The following is a 24232-nucleotide window of genomic DNA, read 5'->3' on the forward strand; positions in this document are numbered from 1 at the left end:
GCCGTCAAGAGTTGCCAGATGTTGTCAATGAAGGGGAATGTTGAATTCAACAGAATTCTGACAGCGATTCGAAATTTCGTATTGGTTGCAGCGAATTTTAAAGGAATTCAAGTTGAAGATTCAATAAACTTTGAATATGGAAACGTACGTTAGATTTATCTTCACGATTTAGCTTTTATTTCATTTTCAAATAATTGAACGTCTCCATCGTGGAATCCCCCTATTTTCCCCAGCTCCCAGCCGCTATCTGGCCAGAATGACGTTTCTCTCACGGGTCGACTGTCAATCAACCGAGCAACTGTCATTCTAGCTCTGCTGCTCATCCTCGGTGTGCTTAGTGTTTTGTGCAAATTCGTTTTTCGTGTTTTTCTCTCACTACCTGAATGAGATCGGCGCACATTTGCCTGCACCACTAGTCGCAGATCAAGGACGCATCAAACGGCGTCGGAGAATGTAACCCTGATACTGCGGTAATTGTGCATTTCGCGAGTGTGCAAACAACAAGTGCAGCAACAACAAGCCGAGGCGAGGCCGTGATAAGCGAGCGAACGACGAAATGACTCACAAAAGAATTTCTTGAGTTGCGACCACAGGGAACTTGTGAAATTCACCGTCCACTGGGAAAGTAGCCGCTCAGGTAGGCACAGAATCGAAGAGAACTTTCCGCGTCAGTCAACGATTGCCGCGGGTGGTGCTTGTGTTACGTGTTTTGCGCTGTCGTTTCGGGGTCACGGTCGTTGCTTGCGGGGAATTTGGGCTGCACATCTCGGGCGGGAAAATGGATTTTGTGAATGGTTACTTGGATGCGGCGGTCCGCTTCGTAGGTGAGTTGGTTTTGGCTTTGCTGCCGCGCTGGGACTAATCCGCTTTTCGCTTTTAGAGGGTTACATCGATTTGGACTATTCTTTGTGGCTGTGGCGACTGCTCACGCCACTCATCATCACATTCCTCCTGCCGCTGGTGTTTGTCGCGCTAATTTACATATCGTTCATCACTTTATTCGTCTACAAGCTGCACAGGTGAGTACGCGCACTTGGAATCGGGGCCGCGACCCCTTTGCTGACCACTTTCCGCGATTCCATTTGAATCTTTAATTTTTTGGGGCCTGGACGGTGCTGGGCACGTATCATTGCCCAAATAATTTGTGTTTACAATGGAAATTGTTTGCGCTGACGATTCGGAAGGCAAATACCCCCCAGAACGGGGAGCTAGTTCCATTAAATTTATGATTCCAATAATGCTGCGATAAGTTATCGGCGTTTGGACTGATTAAATGCTTGCTTAGAGCTCGTTCAAATCCAATTGTTGTCGGTGCCTCTAACAAGTTCTTCGTGTTTACATCAACACGAGTTCAGTCGCACCTACCCCGCTCTGCTCTCCATGCTCACTTCGCATTAGACCAGTTTCCACGGGCATTGTTTGATTAGCTTCGTCGTTCGACATTAAATTCTTTCGCTGCAGACAAGAGACAAAGCAGGCAAGGCGAGGACCTGATTTTCTGCTTTGCGGAGTGTCAACAGTTGCGACCTTGATCTAATCTGCATCAACGGATTTTTGGTCTGGAAATGAACATCGATAACTTCTTTTCGGGGTATGTTGCGGTGTCTTCCTAACTTTTTCCGTGGCTCCATTTACAGTTTCCCTCTGATGACGTGTTCGGGACATATGAGGCACCTGAATCCATCTTGGGTGAGTACATCGACCGATAACATCCGGGAAATTTAACCAACGATGAAGTCAGTGATTTTGGAAGTCTGCGATCAACTCCTCGCTAAAGAATCTGAATTGCCCACTCGACAAAAATAGGAAATAAAGAAATGTATATCTGTTGGGCGCAGCAACTTTTGAATCAATCTAAATTCCGTGGATTACGGAAAATGAGTGTTAGGTGTACCGGCCAACAGACGAATTATCCGCTTCGGAAGAATTTGTGTCTCATTATCTCCTAAGATACTAATAACAGATCTGCCTCGATCCCACCCCTGGTAAAGGGTCTTGCAATGGGTTCACCCATGAATTCCTCCGAATCGAATGCACTTTGAAGACAGAGGAACGCATTTCAAGCAGTCGTTCTTATTTGGCAAAAATAAAGATGCGCCTCAAGCATTCGCACAATATTGACTCTTCTGCTCTCAACACTCATCCATAAAAACTTTACAAACCCAGGAGGGACCCGAGGACAAAGTCCTCATTATGCCAATGCCTTCAATTTTGACCCTTGCCAGCAAACAACTATAATTTCGCCGAGCATAGCAAAATGTTTATCCAATTTCTTGGCACATTTATGCAAACCGTAACTCAATTCATGGCGTCGATACAAAATATGCGTGGAATATTGCAAAGCCGGCGAAAAAACGTCACAATTTCAATTACCAACACAATTCCACACAAAAATAAACAATTTTAGGCAACGTGCGGTATATTTTTATTGATATTTAGTTAGCATTGCGCGGTGCGAAAGAGAGTTCAACAGAGCAGACTTTTGCGTTTACGAGTAAAAAATGAAATTGCGAATGTAACTAAAAGGAGAACAGTATATTCTTGTCAGTCTGGATATAGTTTCAACTATTTCTTGCGCCGATGTTAAGAAGGTGACAGTACTCCCTATTTAGTACTCAGATCAGAAGTCGATTGCGTTGGATGCTTGTTTTTCGTGGGGGTAGGTAAATGAAGAGAGAGAGAGTATTGGGCTTCCGCAACAGTACACAGTCGGACTACCAACTAAACACCTCCCCATCATCAGAGCGCTAGCCTGGAACCGTATGTCACATTACTTCGGGTAAGCTCACCCGGTAGGGCAGAGGAGGAAGGGAATTGTTAGTTCAAGGAACCCCCTGGTATTCGGCCCCAGTTGAGCTCTACCTTCTTTGCAATGAGGGGAACTAGAACGCAATGCATTCCCTCTGTAAGCGCTCCTCAGCATCTCTTCGACAACGTTGTCTGGAGAGATCCCCGTTGTAAAACACAATCGGGAGGTCGTGCCTTTCCAATCTTGTGCATGTAAGATTGAAAACCTCCATGCTCCCCATGCTGCGTAAGGGAAAAGTTAGTCTCACGATGTTTCCGATTCAGCCAGGCACCTAAGTTGCAAATGAGCAGCGCAGTCCATCTGTCTCTTGCCTCATTTTGCCAAGAGATTTGCCGCTCATCTAATCTAAATTGCCGTTCTTCACGAGCAACCACTTCCCTTGGCTCTTCTCTCTTCCGCTTGTATATGGCTTTACGCTTCTTAGTAAGAAGGACAATGTGGATCACTCCCGTGATTATCATCATGACCGGTTTAGAGACAGTGCAGTATACAGACGCCACCCCGTCTCTGTACTTGCGCAAGGCGCGTACGATGCACCTCCTTGTCGAGGGCATTAGCTCATAAATCCGCGCCATAGAGCAGAGCAGATTCTGTTGTATTCATCAAAAGACATCGCTTGCTAGACGTAGGACCTTCAATATTTCCCACTAGTCTTAAGCCCGAAATTCCAGCTGCAACTTTGTCCGCTGCTACTTTAATATGCTCGAAAAAGCTCATCTTTGAGTCAAGAATAAGAAGAAGGTATTTAGCCATTGGTTTTGACTCTATTATCGACTCACCGATCGATCTATTTCTAGTCAGGATGACTACTTCGGTTTTTTCCAGTGCAAGGTTGAAACCATGAGCAGCCATCCTACCGCTTATCCGTCGCATCAATATGCCAAGTCTGCTTTATGCCTGTTCGACATTCGTCCGGCAATAAGTGCCGCAACGTCGTCTTTCCTAACCGACTAGGCGCGACTCTTCTGGCATGTCGAGTCTTAGCAGACTATCATAAGAAGCGTTCCAGAGGTCCAGCCCTAAGTTGATTCCTGTGCTATTCCCGTTCTAATCTCCATCCTCCTCTGGCCCTTTAGCGTCCCATAGACCAGGCAGCGGTCTTTCAGATAATCTCTCAATATCCATAACATCGTCCATCGTAGACCTCCCTTCTCTGAACTCGAACTGGCTTGCGAATAAGTCCCTGCCAACGCGAATCACTCGCTGAAGCTGATGATTTTTTCGAGCATTTTCCCGGCCGTGTCAAGCGTACATAGCATACAAATTAGCGCGAGTCTCGCCACCTTCCAGCGGCAAGGAAAAATGTCCTCCTTCAGGAAAGCGTTGAACGCTCCGAGTAGCAAGTCTGGCCGTTGGCAGAACATCAGTTTGTAAACTTCCGCCGGGATACCATCAGAACCTGACGCCTTTTTTCATGGTGAGAACTGCTTCTTCGTGCTCTCTTATTGTGAAAAGGGGGTAATCATCGACGCTTCGCGCGCTGTCGATATCAACCCGTACGGGATGTCTGGAGAATAATACCCGTACAATGCAGTTCATGTAGTTGGTACTTATGGAGGGTTTCGGGAGAGCCCTGATTTGCCGGGTGAAAAGTGTAATGAACTGTAGTGGATTAGAGTGATGAAACAATCCTGAGTGGCCGAAGACGACCTAGAGAAAAGTGCTATCTGAAAACCTAAGTGGCTAGGTGATCGTGGACCGTTGACCCATAAATACTGAAGCTCCATTAAAGCGCTCGGTTGACACGGGGCGGGGGGTCCCTTGAGCGCTTTGATCCCTCACGTGTTATTCTGACAAAATCAACGTGTCTATACCGATGCGTGAGTCCGCACTGGATATAAAAATAACTAAACGTGTACAAGTTTGCGGGGTCAAGGAGGAGGAAAAAAGAAGGAAGTCATCAAATTAAAGAAATTACCTAAAATGTATGATAAATGTATGCAAGCGAAGAATGTCAAAACGCTAGTGCCATTACAACCATCGATAATGCAAATATAATATATATATATATGAAATTCAGAGAAGCAACAAGAAAAGAAACCTCGGTTATTCCAATCGATGTACGGGACAGAAATTGTATGGATGGACGGGTCAAATGCTGATTCCATATTGGCGCAGATTTAAGGCCAGGGTTGTAAAAACGTTGGTTTTCGTGTAAATTGTCCGTTGAAGAATAGCAGACACTGCGGGGAAACGCGACGACTGTCCTGATGAATGACGAGATCTGACGTTCACTGGACACTACAGTCACAATGCCATAGGAAAATTCCGCAATTTTCTTGAAATTCTCTTCATGCACGCGCTACTCACGGGCAGCTCAATTACTGGACCGAGCGATAATATTCCCAAGTTACCAAGTGAGCACGGAATCGCTTAAATATTAAATACATTAACTACAACTGGTCAATGATATAGTCCAACCAAACTCCTTCGTATTTATTCGGAATCCTACAACAATTCACAAAAATCGAAAAGAAAATCAACAAAAAGACTTGTCGTAACTAGCCTAGCGTCTCGTCTACGCCGAATGCAAAACTCTTCCCAAACTGTAGGTAATTTCCTAAGTGCCTACCCTTGATGTCACACAATTTCAGGTGAAACTGACGCAGGAAAGAAACTCAGCATTGTAATGGCCTTTTTGCGAATCAAATTTTCCAATCGACAAAGACAAAAATTTTGTACTTTCACCACGCTCGGTTGCTAACTTTGCAACTTTTCAGGCTATAAAATCCACCAAAATTCAGAGAAAACTGCACGAAGTAATTAACTACGGAAAAGTCCTCCGAGCTACAATTTCTTTAGATAAATTTCCTTAATTGAAAAAGGAAAATCGCGGAAAACCAAAAGCAATCCTTCCGTTCGATGTGAATCCGTTGGGAAACACTCACATTCTCCTTTCTATTATGACACTCCTAGAAATCCCAGAGTTCTATTTCACAAAGAATAATGATCTAACTGCTCCTTAGAAATAAATATCTGATTTCACGGCAATTTAGTGGTTCGATCTGTCCAGACAATTTTCATCGAATCCCACCAATCTTTCACCTCTTCGTGAAATTATTTAAAGAAATACGAGATACCAAATAGAAACAAAAGAGAAAATGTACCCGAAATGACAACCTTTCAATAAAATCTCGCGTTTTCGATCCACTTTCTTCACTTCCAAGTTGATTTTCCGCGGTCAAAACCTTCTTCTAAGTTTGTCTGCACAAAAACAGCACAACTGTCAACTTGCTTCCAGCAAGTCCGAAATCTGAGCCAAAAATTGTCCCCTCTGCTCATCAGCCGTCTCTCGATCAGCTGATCGCGCTAAACTTGGCCTTGAACTTCTCGCGTTCATGTTGCTAGAAAAATGCATTGACGGATGCGTCAAATCATTCTCTCTGTCATGATCAATTCGCCCGAATGCATTCAATAATATGCAAAGTGCTGCGGAATATACACACAAATTAATTCCGAAAAAGGCGAATAAAACTCCGCTCCCGTCGTGATGCCGCGACCACTAGACAAGTTTATAACCAAATCCCCCCGGTCCCTCATTTATCTCGTTGACTAGGTTCTGCCAGCCGCGAGTTTGGCTTCTATTTATCAAACTGCGAAGACTCCTATTTGCTGATTTATGACGACACCATACCTTTATGGCGCAGACCTCACCGCGGAGCTTAAGATGCTCGCTCCGTAGGTCGGCAATTTCTGTCGCCCACCAGTACATGGAAGGCTTGTGACGGCTGGGGTTTTTCCAGGGAATGGAAGTCTCACACGCTTTTGTTATCAGGTTCATCATTGACCTTACGATAGTGTCAGCCGCAACGCTACCACCCCCCGAATCGGCCTTCAGCGGGACTTTGTCTGTTCCAAAAGCTTCGACGAGCTTCCCGATATTCACCTTTGCGATGTTCCATACGCAGATGGAGCCCCGGATTTGTGCACGCTAGCAAGTTGCGTCAACCACTTCGAACGCGACGTACTGATGATGATTTGCCGAGAAGTCTTCTAGGACTTGTCACTAACCCACCGACGGTGCCAGAGATTCCGACGCAAAAGTTATATCAATGATGCTTCCTTCCTCCTTCCTCCCAGGATTCGCCCTTCTGTGCACGAAAGGGCGCCCTCCGGAACATCAATCCGTGGCCGGAAGTCCGGCATGGTCTCATTCGGCCACGGATCATGCTAATCGCGTCCTAGTTCTTTCTAGTTCCATCCTAAAGATTGGACACCGCTCCGAATCCGCATTGTGTGCAACGCGTTTACCAGACGCGTCATGATCCTTGCAGAGAACGCAATTTTCGCTTCCATTACAGGTCCTTGGTTGGTGACCTACCTGATCGCATCCGCGGTTCTTTGAAAGTTACTGACGTATGTCCATAGTTCAGGCACTTGTAGCACGTGGTGGGGGTTATCCGTATTAGAACTCTGCATACTACTCATTCAATTTTGATTTTCCCGCTGCTAAGGAGTTTCCTCGTATATTGCTCGGGGACTTTCACCTCTGTGAGTTGTTGGCTTCGATCATTCACGGAAGTAGTACCTATCCGGACATTGGTTACCGCTGGACATTCACGGTTTATGGCCTCCTCTACTTCGACCTTTCCTGTAAGACAGTTAAGACCTCGGATTTCTAAAGAGCACATAGACTCTAGACTAGAAACGAGAGCCTTCTTCCCCAATAGCCCCTTGAATGTCTCGTAGAACGCACTTTTGCTAGGGGTTTTTGGCGTGGGTCCGCAGATGATTCTGAAAAATATCCCAAAGGGGAATTTGCGTGAGCCTATCGAATGAATAAAATGCGAGCTAAACCTGAAAATTTAAGAAAAGATAACGGCTTGATGATCTTACTGAGGAGTTTACTAGAGTTTGCCACTCGCTCACATGTGCCGCCTGCAATTCCGACGCGAAGGTTACGTCTGGAATGCTTCCCTCACAGCCTGGGCGTCTGGACGTTGGGGTGCATCCGGCGTTTAAAACTACAAGTTCTCGTTTCCCTCTGGGCGAGGCATGCTCCATTCAAGTGCCCTGACATTGAAGTCACCCCCGACCAGGATCCGACCCTCTTTGGCCAAGACAGCGTCCTCCAGAGTATCAAGCCTACGTCGATAGTCCGGCATCGTATCATTCGGTGTTAGATAGACACTGAAAAAGTTATCCCTAAACACCGAATCCAGGTGTCCTGAATCCAGGTGGCAGCGGTACTTGATATGTCGGGATGCCATGAAGCTGGGTCCTTGTTTCGATTTAGATCAAGTTTATGTATTGCTTCGCAACTTCCACTACAGCCAGTTCAGGGAATTCGCAGAGGTGATACCAATGCGGACATTGGTTACTTCCCGACATTCTCGTTTTTTTCTGTGAGGTAGTCAAGATCTCTGATTTTCAGAGAGCACGTGTGTTCCAGGGTAGAAACCAAAGCTTTCTCTCCCAGAAGCCCCTTGACTGCTTCACAGAACGTACCTTTATTTATTATCCTCGCGCCTAATGCCTTTTCTTTTAATGCTTCATTTTTCGTGTTCTCCTTAATTTTATGTAAAGGTTTCTCTGATGATGTGCTGTGCTGTTGCCTTTTATTCCTATTCTTCTTTTGAGCCCTGGAGAGTACCTGAGTGAAGTCTCCTTTAGATGCCCCTTCCTCCTTTCGTTTTTTCCCAGTTCGCTCGGCACCGGGTTGTGTTAAAAAGCATCGTTATCTTATTGATATAACAACACAAAAACATCGTGAAACTAGCACAAAGGCTATAGCGTCACTATAAATTTCCGAAAAGTTCGTCACCCTGGCCTTCGCACTTAGTTCGATCCGGACCAAGCTGCTTGAGTTTCGTTTATATACATAACTGAAACGTGCCTCGACTCTAATATAATCTTAGTTGCGATCGTGATTTTCAGGCATCGTGTAAACTATCGGGGGTGGTGTCCTTATCGCCATTAAAAAGCATATTTCTGTTAGCTTCTTATGTTACGACTCTGTGCAAATTGTTTCGTGATGCGGTATACGATAGCTAAATCATTGACCAATGCCATGGTAGAATTCTTTTTACCACGTCGTACGCTACTTTGCACTTGCTGTACATCCCGCTTACCCTCGCTTGGAGCCAATAAAGCCATTGTTTAAAGTTTTTTCGTTCAACAAAATAAAGTTTTCCCATTGCAGTTCGCTTTACCATACTGAAAATTTCCATTCAGCATTTCTCGGCTGTTGGGTTGTGTTTTTGAAGAGAGAGTTGAGACGAGCCATAGTAACCATCAAACCGTTCTCATTGCGTTTAGAACTGAGATTCTATTCCTATTGAGGTCCACATTCTGAGTATTAATAAGTAGCTTCTCTGGGCTGCCAGCATTCCAAGAAGGATTCGGTAACGGACTTTAAATAACTTCCTGGCCTCGTCCATCAGTAAAACTGTATCATCCTCGTGATCTGAGACCCAATAGAGGGTCCACATCTCCACATCCCAGAGAGAATACCAGATTTTACTTTATTCTGTGTTTCTCTTCCAGCTTTTTTCTAGCAATGCGGCTATTTTCATAGAGACTAGCGCTTACCCTATAGGTTTCCCCAGGTATTGTTATTTTACCAGATCTTACGTCCTTAGTAGTTGAAAGGATGTTTTGGAACCGACGGTGTCTTTGATTCGTCACTCTCCTTTTTCAATAATACGGAGTTTAGTTGTCTGCTCCGGAATAGAGTCGCCTCTGACATGTTCCCCTCTTTCTCTTGCTCGTTCTATAGCTCTTTTCGCCCCTAGGCCCCAGATAGCTTTTTTCCCACATATGGCTCGCTTGATTTGATTACATGAAATTGGTTAAAGGAACACCAAGCATCAACAAAAATCGTATCGTAGCATATTTTTCTGCTGTGAGCTCTTCAATCGGGTTATTGAAGAGGGCCAGAACCTCATCTGACTGGCAAGAGACCACCACCGTTCCAATATGGAAGAAAAAAGGCAATCGAGCAGAATGTTCAAATTATCGTTCGATGCGGTTGCTGTCCGATACCATGAACATTTTTGAACGCATTCTTGGCGACCGTATTCGCAACATCATTCAAATAACCGTAAATGAAGCGGGGCTTTTCAAGCACTGGGGACTTAGTGTCGCAATACATAATGCTCGGTTTCCGAAAAAATACCGTGAGAAACATCACCCTCTTTACATTGCATTTCTGGATCTAGAGAAGGCGTTTGACCGTGTGCCCCATGAACACATCTGGTATGCTCTACGACAACACCTAGAACCAGAAAAGTTCGTGCAATGCGTTAATTTGCTGTACCCCGATCCAAAAATTAAAGTTCAAAAAATGGCGGGCATATCAAAACCGCTTCGTGTTCGTCTAAGAAGCGGCCTTTCACCATTCCGCTTTGTTCTTGTTATGGACACGTCACAAGGGACATTCAACGTCAAGCGCCTTGTACACTGCTTCATGCAGATGATGCTTTCCTAGCGCCTCATAGCAAAGCAGATTTCGAGCAACTTGTCGAAAAATGGAATGATCGTCTCATGCAGACACTCTCGCTGTCCATTTCAGTGACCTGCCTAGAACTGAACGATTCAAATATATCGGATCAATGCTATCAGCCAACGGTGCATTGCATTATGAAATTTTGCACGTATTAGCGTAACTTGGATGAAGTGGCGTTCTTTATGATCAACGTATCGTCCGCTCTGCCATCCTCTATGGTTTTGAGTGTTGGCCGACTATAAAAGACAATAAGCGGTGCCTCGCGGTAATGGAGGCAAAGATATTTTGTGGGACCAGTGGTCGAAAACGCCTTGATTACATCTAAAATAAAGCGTCTTCGATGGTGTGGTCATGAAATTTGCGTTAACGAGAATTAACTTGCAAAGATTGGGCTGAACATCGAAGTCGATGGTAAACGGCCAAAAAGGCGGCCGAAACGACGATGGTTTGATACTCTGGATGGTGATCTGAAAGCCTCGTAACTGCATCCCGATCAGGCGTTTAACCGAGCAATATGGCGCAACCCATCAAAACGAGCCGACCTCGCTTCTGAACGTGACAAGGATTAAGTAGAAGAATCCCTAAACAAAAATGGAATGTTGTTAAAATGAGAAATGACAAATGAAGCTTTTCGTCTGGTCACGATGTGAGTAAGCACTCGACTGCACTTGAACCCTCACTGGCATTGCTCATTGCCCCACAATCTGTGCTGGTTAGAAAAATAATATGCTCAATTGGGGTTGACATCATTGTCCCGTCAATTCAACTTCCCAGGAATTATGATGACCAACCGGTTCGACGAAAAGTTGAATCTTGGGCGGAGAGACAATTCCGACCGGGAGTGTAGTTGAACTATGGATGTCTGAATTGTAGTTATTGCTTCTTACCTCTTCGATGAAAGTAAGGCTTATACTACGATTTATTCAGTATGTCCTGCCGTCGTTCTTACATTTGAATGTCGATCTGTGCTAGAACAGCTTGCGCCGATGGAGACGCATGTTTGAATGGCCGAGAATAGTGTACCTTCCTTATCATTTGAAGCTAAGTGACTGGTTGATGATAACGAAATGTCCCTCATGATTGCAAATAAACACGTCTACTGCCGTTTGAGCTCACTGACCTTGTGGTAATACTGCTGAAGGTCGCACTTCCGAATCGGTCCTGAGGGTCGTATTCTAAGCACCTCAAATTGATGCAACCCGTCATCAACTGCATAAGGGACTACTTAAATTTCGATTAAACCAAGGAGATTACAAACCGCAAATCTTGCGTTCTCTTTCTTTAATCAGATTTAGTACAGGTTTTGTCAGATTCAAAAACTTGTTTATTCCAAATAATGCTAAACCGGCGGAATCACATTTCATTCTTGATTAATTTACATAGAAACGAAGTTTTCTCACCAACGAAAAATTGTTGGCCGTCATGACTAATTTTTAATAAAAATGCGGGAATTTAGGGGGCAAAATCAGCACAAACAAACTTAGAAAAAGTGCATTAATGAAATTGAAAGCGAATGGAACTTATTTGCAACCCAAATTAGTTAATTAACTCTAGACGAGCCTCGAAAATGATGTTTTATTCATGTTTTGAATTTTTCACTGTTCATATTTGTTACGTTACATCAATTTCATTTTCCTCTGTTATTATTCAATCTATAAAGCGTCAATTCATTTCAGGCAAGTCATCCTTCAAGCACTGATCAGCGAACCGAACTTCTGGGATATTGGCCGAAAAGTAGTAGCAGCAATATGGGATGCTCACGGGCGTATTTATCACGGCTACGAAGTGACTGGAATGGAAAATCTTCCCGAATCCGGGCCAGCACTGATTGTTTTCTACCATGGCGCCATCCCGATCGACATGTACTATTTCCTCGCACGCGTCTATCTACAACGCAATCGTCTTGTCTATACTGTCGGTGACCGGTTCCTATGGAAGGTTCCTGGCTGGGGGTTGATCAGTGACGTTTTTAAAGTCAGCCCCGGAACGGTGCAATCATGTGCGACAATTCTGAAAGAGGGTCATCTGCTGGCCATTTCACCAGGAGGAGTGTACGAAGCGCAATTCGGAAATCATAACTACGAATTGTTGTGGCGAAATAGAGTGGGATTTGCCAAAGTGGCTATTGAGGCGAAGGTTCCAATCATACCGTTTTTCACGCAAAATGTCCGTGAAGGATTTCGGCAAATTGACTTTTGGAGTTGGCTATTTGTGAAGATTTATAATGCAACTAGGATTCCTGTTCGGCCGATTTATGGAGGTTTCCCGGTTAAGTTTCGTACGTACGTGGGGAAGGCTATTGAATTCGATGAGAGTTTGACGCCGGAACAGTTAACGGAGAAGGTGAGATATTTTGTATTTTTTCATACAATTAATTTTTATGAACAACTTTAGGAAAGATTATTAATAATTAATTCATTTCGTGGAAAATAGAGGAAGGAACTAAACAGTTTATTCATCTGGGAAAGCCATAAAGGCAGCTTTTGTTATCTTGGAAGAGTTAAATGGAAAATGGAAAAACTAATACAGTGAGTTCGCTCCCAGGAGGCCCTCACTTTCAGTTACCTTTGTGAGTTTCGAAGAATTAATGCCTTCTAATTTTTTTAATCTGTAATTATTTTCGAACAAATGCTCTGACTCTAGAAGAACATACAATACCCCGGTTGAGAAAAACCTGAATCTTATTCATTGTAAATTAGGAAACCCGCCCGCTCACTGATCATTATGTTCGGTGTGGAGTTAAGAAAATTTGTTAAGGTTATATGGAAGAAGCCAAAACAAAGTACATGCTAGGTTGACAGATGCCAGATTCAGGGCTGGTCTTCATTCAAGCAATTTCTGGCACGCATGAATGCTGTCCCCATGTCCCTTAATAGGTGAGCCACCGGGCTAGAATATGTATCGTAGGTAGGGTTCCAGTTAACCCGTTGGGGAGTTCCGTCCCCACGTACTCGAGGAGGGCGATCAGACTCGAGTCTGCAAGGGACTCATCTGAAGTGGCTCTGTCACGAAGCCTCACCGGAGGTTATCTGGTACTATGGGAACCGGGATGGCCCTCTGAAAGCATATGCTCCAGGAAAATTCCTGGAGGATGTGTTCTCGGCCCGGTTATTTGCGGTTGGCCCCCTAGTGAGAGTTTCATGGTGGTTGTGGTTATGCTTACATCGCGGCTCCGAGGAGCCCAAGCGTGGAGTTGCGCTGTACAACTCGGGTGCCGTACTCCTTAGTTGCGGCAGAGGTGTTAGATAGACCTCGCATCCACTGGTATGAATGCTGAGCCTGCAGTCAGTATAAACCAGTACCGCTGTGCTAGTCATGGCGGGGCTCTGATTATGGTCACAAAATCAATCCGTGTCCGAAAAGCACAGTGGGATTGTGCCTACACGGCAGGTACTCACGTTAAACCCCCAGGACTTTCATGTAGGTAGAGTATTCTCCAGCGGAAAGTCGCGACTCTACCCCCAGGGAAATAAATACCCGATCAACTGCCAGGAAACCCCGGTTAACGTCTAAACGGACAATGCGTGTTGTTGCATTTTACTGCAGGGTGGGCATGTACTTGATACAGTGATGCTTATACTAGCTTCCCAACAGTAATATTAGGGAACCTCTATACGTCATTAAATAGGATTTTAACGGATTCCATTTGGTTGTTGTCCTAGATATGCCTCGAGTTCATTTCTATGTGTATATTCGCCATAATTTTACGAGAACGGTCTTATTTTTCTTTTTATTGAGGCTCAAGAAAGTAGTCAACCGACTTGAGGTCGTCCTCATGATACCGCTGGTACGTCTGCAGGGTATATCATTGAGAGGTTCCCTGCCAAATCTTTGGATATTGGTTTCGAGGTCTCTCATGCTGCGTCGCACTTTCGACGAGGTAGTGTTTTGTCCTTTAGGCGACAGTTATTATCGTTTATTATAGGCAGGATTTCGATTTCCTAAGATGACAGGTCTGAATGTTTGTGCAGTAGGTGCTACTAAGTAGTAAGACTCAACTACTAAGTAGTAAGACTAAACTCAGACTAGGCTAGGACAAGATGGAAACTACACAGCTTGCTAAAGATCTGTCGATCGTTTTGTAGGCTACCAGTAGGGTCCCCTTATCCCACTTTTAGCTAAGGCTTTGAGAATCTTGTTTTTGCTTTTCATGTTGTTACAAATGCTGGGCCAGGAAAACCGACTAGCCCACAACTAGAGTTTGTAGATAAATGTTAGACGAGAGGAACTTTGTAATTGCGAAACATATGACAACGAAAATCGCAATAGTCTTATATTCATCGGGGTGGTAATTATCGTCAGCAGCGCAACAACCGGTAGTCAGTCTATCCCTGGCTTAAGACATTCCGGTTTTTCGTCGAGATCCATTAATTCGATATCCCTAAAATCGGCTTCGCGTCCTGGCTTACGCCATCACACCATCTTAGACAGGGGCTGCCACGTCTTCTTTTTCTACCATAGATGTTGCTCTTATATACTTTCACGGCTGGGTCATTCTGTCACTGCAATCAATTGAGCCGGATTTCGTCCACAACCAGACGGCCTTCTTCGGAGGATTCATCTATCGAACGCGGCCAAGAGTTCGTGAGTTTATTGCAAAGAATTCAAGTCTCTGAGTAATACACGAGGATTGGCAAGATCATTGTCTTGTACAGTAAGAGCTTGAACCCTATGGTGAGCCGTTTCGAGCGGAACAGTTTCTGTAAGCTGAAATAGGCTCTGTTGGCTGACAACAACCGTGCGCGGATTTCATCATCGTAGCTGTTATCGGTTGTGATTTTCGACCCTAGATAGGAGAAATTGTCAACGGTCTCAAAGTTATATTTTCCTATCCTTATTCTTCTTCGTGTTTGACCAGTGCGGTTTGATGTTGTTGGTTGATTCGTCTTCGGTGCTGACGTTGCCACCATATATTTTGTCTTGCCTTCATTGATGTGCAGCCCAAGATCTCGCGCCGCCTGCTCGATCTGGATGAAGGCAGTTTGTACGTCTCGGGTGGTTCTTCCCATGATGTCGATATCGTTAGCATAGGCCAGTAGTTGGGTGGACTTGAAGAAGCTGGTGCTCTTCAGATTTACCTCAGCACCACGGATCACTTTTTTCAGGGCCAAGTTAAAAAGGATGCTCGATGGGGCATCTCCCAGTCTTAGACCGTTGTTAATGTCGAATAGTCTCGAGAGTTATCCTGCTACTTTTATCTGACTTCGCATATTGGTCATCAATTTGGTCCGGATATCGAATTCTTTCATGGCTGTATTGGTTTTACCCTGGCTATGTTATCATAGGCGGCCTTGAAGTCGACGCGCTACGGAGAAAACCTGATCTGCTTCTGATTTCCCTGGAGTGAAGCAGCAAAATAACGGAGAATATCTTATGGATAGTGCTCACAAACGTGATACCTCTATAATTGCTGCACTGCGTGATATCTCCCTTGCTATGAGACAGATAATGCTTCGTTGCCAGTCGTCAGGCATTGATTTTTTGTCCATCGTCTTTAGTTGCATCTTTGTCTCGGCAGGATGGGAATCGAGGTGTATAAAGCTTTATCCTGCTTTATCCGCGTCCGGTACGGTTACTCCCTATCCCTTTCGAGTTCACAGGCATCGTGATAAGTTTCTGCGCATGCTCGTGTTTTTTGAGATGGTATGCAGCACTCTTCCGTTCCGCTGCTAGTGAAATTCATCGTCGAACCAACCGTTCTGATTTTTTTTTTGCAACTGGGTCCAAGTATGTTTGTGGCTGTATCAATAATAACGTTCTTCACTTGTCGATACTTCATCTGCAGGACCTCTGTTGACTTCGGTTATTGTGGCATCCATTTCCCCCTTATAGATGTTACGGATGGCTTTATTGTGAGTGGCTTCAGTGTTCACTCTCACCTGATTATCAGAAGGGATACTAGGCGTTGTTGTTATTCGAGTTCGGAGCATCATACCAACGAGATAGTGATCCAAGTCTATATTGGCTTCCCTATACGTTCTGACATTGATCAAGGCGAAAAGATGGCAGCATTCAATTTACACATAGTCAACTTCTTCGAAAGTGCTCCCGTCTGCAGAGGTCTATCTTTGTGCAAATTATGTACTTCAAACAATCATTTCGTGCGCCATTGCTAATTCTTCTCCGACTCTACAGTCTCTGTAGGGTTGTGAACATTAACGAGGCTTATATTTCTAAATTTTCCTCGCAAGCGCAGAGTGCATAGACTTTCGTTAATATTTTCAAAGCCGGTTTAATTTTTTGGTTGACTAAGGAACTAATTCCGAGCACATGCTGTTGCTGTTCTTTTCCATGTAGAGTTGTCAGCTCCACCTAACCCTCAACCTGGAGCGCCAGTTGGTAAAATTTCTCTTGTTTTTAGGCGAGGAAGATTCGCTTTTATCCTTCTCTGTCTGTAGTTTTTCATTAAGAAAGAACTCCCAGTGGTCACCAAATGGAGGTGGAAATATGGTCTGGTAGTCTGGTAGAGAGACCAGTAGCTTACTCCAAACTACAATTCTATTTTATTATGTATATATATATACGGTAGAATCGCAATTGTTTTTAGTAGCTTTGTACTGATGAAGGGAGTAAGTCGCTCCCGAAATATATATATACATAATAAAATAAAATTGTAGTTTGGAGTAAGCTACTGGTCTATCAATTTTGGACTTAACTACAAATAGAAAACAATATCTAACGTTTCTTTGACTAGTCCAGTAAGTTGGTGACTCCACACGTAGCTCAAGTGAAACTTTTTGGAAGATTTGTTGTCTAGTTGGTAGGGCAACTGTGTTGTTAGTCACTATCACTCGGTACTGGTTGAACGTTCTGTTCCGGAACATGACTTAGTTCCGGAAATAGGGTTATGGACGCGTCATAGAGTCGGTGCCTGTACTCTGATGGATTCCGCTCCAAATTCGTGATACGGGAAAAGGCGCGGACGATAAATTCGTTCGCCTAGGTCTTCCATCCCTGGTGGTTGATGGCATAACGGCCAAAACATCCAAGGGCGAAGAGCCGTTCTGATGTTGCTGAGCGACTCTCAATCGTGTTAGGTACTGTCTTCGTGTCCTTGGGGTGCCATTAAAATTATTTAAAACGTCTCCAATTTTTTCCCCACGAATATGGGGGAAGCAGCCAATCCTGCAATAGAGCTCCAATGCTATAGTGTCCCATGGTTACCTCCAAAGGCAGGGAAAGTATTTGGAGGGGAGCCGCTGATATACAGTATAATGTCACTACAATTCATCCGATAGGCGCGTGGATCACTTCACTCTGGATTACGCATTTTTGAAGGAGGTTTACTCCCCCTGAAAGGGAAGAATAGGTCAGGTGAAGGCGAACATAAATGGAAACGTTCTGCTTGTCCGCGGCTACTTATTTACAGGATTAACCTGCGATATTTGTAGCTGACCCCCTGGATCATGTCATTATCCTCAACCCATGACACGCGTCTGGTCGCATGCACCTCTGCGTTTGAAACTCAGGTCGGGATTAACCTGGTACGCCAGGTATATATAGCCTCTCAAAATCGTTGCTCCGGGTTCCAATCCTGGGCGTCTTGGATGTGTCGTGTTCGTCTTTGTGCTTGTCTCCGCTACTGTGAGTTTATCACTTGCATAGCATTATGTGTGATGATAATGAAGCGCAGTCTTTTATTATAAAATAAAATAGCGAGCGAAAGCCAAGGCCCGAAACGGACTGTAGTGCTAGAATGAAGTGTCCATCGAAACTGCCGCCGTGGTGGTATGTACAGGTTGGATTGAATATTTCATCAGCGTCTAAAAAATTATTTCATTATATAGAAATGGAACGCCTTTCGGACTCAAAATTCATATAAAATGTAGATTAGTTAATATAAAAGAGAAGTTTAGATTGCAAATGTAAATAGGAGGGGGATATAGTCAATTATCTCCAACTGAATGCAGACCAGGTTTTCCAAGGGATTGAGATCTGAACTCGCCACTACTATTACTGTTTTTTTTTCACTTTATGGGCGGGGTTGTGTCCTGCTGAAATCACCAGTCCTCGAAACTTGTAAGAGGGTATCTGAAAGAGACCAAATCAATTTGTCCAACATATCTATCGGGATCGGCACGCCACCCGTTTCCCAATTTTCTCATAGAAATGGACTTCTGTCGTTCACACCGATCGCGGTCGTCAGTCTCGGGGTAAAGTTTGAGAGTACGAAATGGATCTCTCGTTTAGAGACAACGGTTTAACGGTTTGCTCGATTTGTTTCGCACTTTGTCCGCACTCATGTTGTGCCATTATTACGACGCCTTTATTATACGTTGTGAACTTCAATGTGCCATTGTCCACATCCTGCTGACTCTTTGGACGACAACAGTTGTTTTCAAGCAGAAATACTACTTCCATTGCTATTAGTTATTTCCCGATTCTCGGCGTGTTTCGTTTGACTGACAACTTATGGCTATGCTAGGTAGATGCCTGCGCTTCAATGATGTCGTTGTACGTTTCAGGTGGATTACCAGAACGAGTGTCCAACCGCCGTTAGAAATTCAGTCTTTTCGCAGCACGTGGTAATTAGTATGAGAATAGACGGACGAGTTGTCGTTGAGTTTCGTCTTTCTATGCTTTGCCATGAACGGGGACATTTCGAAGATGGCAGAAAAAGGGACGAAATTGATCTTGGCGGCGGTAGGAGTTGTGTAACATTGTACCTCATCGGTTCTGTGTTTGTTGGTATTATTGGTGGTCTTATGACTGCAAACGTAGGGTGCGCCCCTACGTTTGTGGGACCGAGAAGAAGCGAAGTAATTGACCTAACAATCTGTACCTCAAAATTGTTAGAGTTGATTAAACACTGGCGAGTGCTAGACGAGGTCTCCACTGTGAGATCACCGATATCTAGAATTCAATCTGACTATTGCGGGCGATCAGTCTGCAGTACAAAGACGGAACCCTAGGAAAACGGATTGGACAAAGTTCAATGAACTTCTTGGCAACTTCCCTAGGCGACTAAGGACTCCTTTGGCGCTGGAAGATGAATTGAAAACTCTGAACTGCACACTTTTAGAGAGAGGCTTGTCCTATTTCTCGAGGCCAAAGCGGTAAAACGGTTCCTTGGTGGAACCGAGAACTGCGAAAACTCAGGGAATCAACCAGGCGACTTCTAAACCGTGCTTGCAAAAGTAACAAGAACGAAGACTGGTTAAATTTCAGGAACTCACAGCGTGAATATAAGAGGATCCTTAGGTGTTCGAGACTCCTTTAGAGCGTACTGTGAGGAACTGGAAGGCGAAAGAGAGACTTCAAAGCTGTGTAGAGTCCTCAAAGGGATGAGTCAGCCAAGTTGGGTTCTCTTAGAAAATCTGACGGTACTTTCACGACCTCCAGACTGGATTCAGTACAGACCCTCCATGAAGTATACCACCCGGGAGAACGGGTGAGAGAAGTGGCAGGGTGAGAGAAGTGGCAGGGGGAGAGTTGACGGTTCTTGCAACCCCTTCAACACGCAAGTGCTGCAAGGGGAACTGGAACACTGCGAAAGCGGTTGTTACCCATGGAAAGGTGAGAGCTGCCATACTGTCCTTTGAACATTTCAAAGCACCTGGCGTGGATGGCATCTATCCGGCAATGTTAAAGGAGGGTATGGAGCATTTAGAGCGACCTCTAAGAAATATTTTTCGAGGATGTCTTGCTCTTGGCTACGTGCCTTCTTCTTGGCAACAGGTTAAGGTAGTCTTCATACTGAAACCTTACCAGCGTGGAAAGTCCTGTGAGTCTGCTTTTCATTCTTTGGTCACAAAGATAGAGGATGCAACTTTAAATGGTGGCTTTTGATTGTGCGCCTTTAAAAAACTTTGTTATGCCGCCAGAGCGCACGGTGTTGATGATGCTTTAATTAAGTGGATTCATGCTATGCTAACGCAGAGATTGCTGTGCGCTGAGGAGGGTGTCGATCGCTACCTGACTGCAGAAGCAACGAAGGGCTGTCCCCAAGGAGGAGTGCTTTTGCCACTTCTGTGGAGTATGCTAATCGACTCACTACTATGCGAATTGCAAAATTTATCAATACACGCTCAAGCTTATGCTGATGATGTGGCTGTGCTTGCTGTTGATCGGGATCTTGGAACGGTGTGTAGGAGTATACAACGTGCCGTTGATTTTATAGACAGTTGGTGTCTCAGACGTGGTCTGTCAGTTAATCCAAATAAAACCACAATGGTTTTATTCACAAAAAGGAGAAAACTGGGTGGACTTTGCCTCCCTGAGGTGAGGGGTACTACCCTTCAACTCTCCGAAGAAGTGAAATATCTGGGAGTCACTCTAGATAAAAAACTTCTTTAGAAAAAACATGTAGAGGTAAAGATGAAACGAGCTCTCGCAGCTTATGGGCTGTGCAGACAGACCTTTGCCTCGACATGGGGACTCAGGCCTCATGTGATAATGTGGATATACGTTGCCATCATTAGGCCGATGTTCGTACTTGCATCCGTAGTGCGGTGGGTTAAGGTGAGACAAAAAGGTTTTCACCGTAAACTCGCCGCACTGCAAAGAACTGTGTGTCTGGGTATCACTAGTGCCATGAACACGACTTCCGGCGCAGCTCTGAATGCACTACTCAGTTTGCGGGCCTCTGGACATATTTATTCAAAGCACTGCAATGAGAGCAGCTCATAGACTAATTCGATTAGATCTATGGGGAAATAACGGATGTGGGGGGCACAGAGCATTGGAAGAGCTACTGGGAGGACTGAATCCACTTCTTACAATGCCCCCCGATTCTCGTGTTCCCATACATCTGTTTGGTAGAAGATATGAAGTTACCCTGAAGCGTACAGAGGACTGGGAAGACCCAGAGGAATGCGTGGCGGGATATATGGAAGTCTTCTACACTGATGGCTCAAAAACAGAAGAGGGTTCTGGAGCCGGAATATATCTCTTGAAAAAACGAGAAGTGGGCTTTTCTTTGGGACAATATGCAACGGTTTTTCAAGCCGAAGTTTATGCGATCCTAAGGGCGGCAAACTGGGTGATTGACGAGCGGTTGAAGGGCAGGCGCATCGCAATCTGCAGTGACAGCCAAGCTGCATTGAGGGTATTGAGTAGCCCTTTGAACATCCCGAAAATCGTTCAGGAATGCAGAAACCGTTTGAACTCTATATCTAGATTTAATGCGGTGGAACTACTCTGGGTACCTGGTCACTGTGGCGTAGAGAGAAACGAAATTTCGGATGTTTTAGCGAAAGAGGGGTTGATCTCCCCTATGCCGGGACCGGAGCCAGCAATGGGAGTATCAGTAGCATTATCTAAGTCTGTTTTCGAAAACTGGGAACAAGGTTCCCATAATGACAGGTGGCAGAGCCTAAATGCTGCTCGACACACCAAACTTTTCCTGCGAGAACCGAACATGAGTACCGCAAAGTTTATCCTGTCGAAAAGTAGGAGGACTTGCAGGGGTATTGTGGGCATTCTGACAGGCCATAATTCACTAGCTGGGCATATGTTCAAGATAAGAATTACTCAAGATCGCATCAGGCATCAGATCTTTGGTACCGATGTTCTCCAATTGCGACGGGTAGCAACACATCCACTAACGGAAATCTTGCGATACGTTAACGAGTCCGGAATATTCCATTAGACGGAGGTGGCGAGTACAATGGGCTAAGACAAGCTGAGTGCTCAGAAGCTGTAGCTTCTCCTCCACCATACAGTCAGCTTGCTGGTGTTCATTGTCCACTATTTTTGCAAACAGGATTCCATAGGTCATGGTCATTGGGGTGTAGCTTCTAAAAGGGCACAGTACTTCGAAACCATAGCATATCACTGAGATGTATTTAAATGTAGGATTGTCCTGCATACACACAACAGATCCAAGGAACTGAATTGAATTCGATGTTGACGGGGAGGTCAGACAGCTTTTGGGAATATCGAATTGGTGGACTTCGGCGCAAAACCGGGATGTCTGGAGTTCCTTATTAAGGCAGGCCTAGACCGGATACCGGTGGTTGCGCTGTTGATGATGTTGACGGGGACGAAGAGAATTGAGAGCAGTTGGGCCGAAATGTGTTACTCCCAATTCGCATAAGAAACGGAAGAGACATTAAACATCAACATATTTGTCTGTTCGGAGAGGGATAGCTAGGAGTCAAGTGGATGTGGATTTAGAATCCCTAAATCCTTGACAAAAAACTCTAGCTCTGGCCAAGTTTTGATCGAAGTATGTTTCATACAGGTGAGAAAGCGTCTTCGTCTTTCATTTTTTTATTGCTTGGGTGCTGACCTAAAATGGAGGGGTGGACCATAAAAGTGGGAACAAGTTGGTTAAAACGTCTTCATCCACCGACTCGACTGCAACAGAAACTATTAGTGGCAATTCAGAAAAGCAAACTAGAAAATAATTCGTCTGAATCTATCGCGGAATGCACGCAAGAGTCAATTCAATTCCCAATAGTCCTAAGACTATTTTTCAAATTGTATTTTTGAAGACTTGGCAACGTAAAAGTACCTTTCTGGTAGTATTAGAATTTCAAGTTGACTCACAATTTTTCACTTCAACTGTAGAGGGTTTCGTATTTGTTTTTATTAACTTTTTCTTTCATTTCAGGTGGCCCTCCAATTAGAAGAACTAATAAATAAACATCAACGGATACCTGGAAGTATTCTGAAAGCTCTTCTCGACCGGATTCCTTTCAAACGGAAATCGAACTAGATGAAGATTTCTTGAAAACCAACGGAGTGTCATGCGGATTTTATATATTCAGGATCAAAGTGGATATTGTGATAGCGGTGAACGGTGGTTTTGAGGGAGTGAATAAATGAAAGACTCCTTGGGCGTGTACCATAAATCCTTTCCAGCATTTCTTTGAAGTACTAACGGAAAATACCAGAGGCCAATTGTTTTATGATTTTAGATAGAAATAGGTTAGTTAATGCGTAACAAAATATTGATGATAAATGTGACAAGTGCTTGTGTAGAAGCGAAGATACATTTTATTGGATGCTTATTGGTATAAAATAGTTTATTTTCCCTTTTAGTGATGGAAAGCAAACTAGTATCAAATGTACATGTATTAAATGTTTTTACATAGTTGATAAGTAGAAATATTATTTATTGTACAGAAACTTTTTTGTTCTCAGGACACAATAAACAAGCGAATTGTTTTATAGAAATCGAAACTGCTCATTTGTATTCCATTTTTATCATGTAAACATGCTTGTTTTACGTTTCCCATTGAAATTGATTTTCAAAAGCTACAGCTGAAAAACTACATACCCTTCCAACAAAAAATCAACATAAATATTTGCATTGAGATGGATAACATGACGGAAGATTCTTGTTTTTGCTGACTCCCATAAACCGGATAGAATTTGAATCATTAGGATCTCCCAATTTCGGTACTCCCAGGAAATTTCGACTTTCACAAAAACTTCAGTCTCTATATCATCTGGTTGTCGTCAAATGGATTTATCGTATCTCCATCAAGGATTCATTTCAGAACATTCTTTCCTAATTGTCACAAATTGTGATCCGACATTTTGCTAGGAGAAACAATTATGTATCTAATTTACTCAGACGATTGCCGTTAGTCTAATGTTGAACGACTTGGACGCCATTAACTTTGTGCCTTGGAAGATCAGAGAAAAAGGCTAATGAAGGATTTGATTGGCTTAAGGGTTTTTCTGACGTCGGTTCAGCCTAAGGAATTTCCTTTTAGTAATTCTGTAATCATTTATTCTAAGTGGTCCGGTTTCTTTTTTGGCATGTAAGATATGTGCCTGGGTTTTCAATGAAGCTTGTGGTTCTAGCTTAATCCTGGGTTGAATAAGTTACAAGGTAATCACCAACGTATTGTCATTGGAAATTGTATTAAGTAGTTAAAAGGGTAAACTCGACTGTGGTGAGCGGAAGACGAAAAACAAAATGCAAGGTTCATAAAAACAAAGGTAGAGTATGGTCCAGCAAAAGAACGAAATCAAGACATGAATTCTATGGCTAATCTTTCACCGGAAATTCTAGGTCAGCG

General features: G+C 44.0%; 1 protein-coding gene across 1 annotated transcript; it reads left to right on the top strand.

The window, feature by feature from the left end:
- The first annotated feature begins 275 nt into the window (after nucleotides 1-275).
- Nucleotides 276-23384, top strand: LOC119655626 (transmembrane protein 68). The gene is made up of 4 exons (XM_038061596.1): nucleotides 276-824; nucleotides 881-1019; nucleotides 11933-12599; nucleotides 22813-23384. The coding sequence occupies exons 1-4, from the start codon at nucleotides 779-781 to the stop codon at nucleotides 22915-22917; spliced, it is 957 nt and encodes a 318-aa protein (XP_037917524.1). The 5' UTR covers nucleotides 276-778; the 3' UTR covers nucleotides 22918-23384.
- Nucleotides 23385-24232: the final 848 nt, after the last annotated feature.

Source organism: Hermetia illucens, chromosome 4 (assembly GCF_905115235.1).
Source record: "Hermetia illucens chromosome 4, iHerIll2.2.curated.20191125, whole genome shotgun sequence".
NCBI lineage: Eukaryota > Metazoa > Arthropoda > Insecta > Diptera > Stratiomyidae > Hermetia > Hermetia illucens.

Coding starts and splice junctions, on each gene's coding strand:
- LOC119655626 (XM_038061596.1), top strand. CDS start 779: ATGGATTTTGTGAATGGTTACTTGGATGCGGCGGTCCGCTTCGTAG. Junction 1,020..11,932: donor TTCGTCTACAAGCTGCACAG/GTGAGTACGCGC, acceptor AATTCATTTCAG/GCAAGTCATCCTTCAAGCAC. Junction 12,600..22,812: donor CGGAACAGTTAACGGAGAAG/GTGAGATATTTT, acceptor CTTTCATTTCAG/GTGGCCCTCCAATTAGAAGA.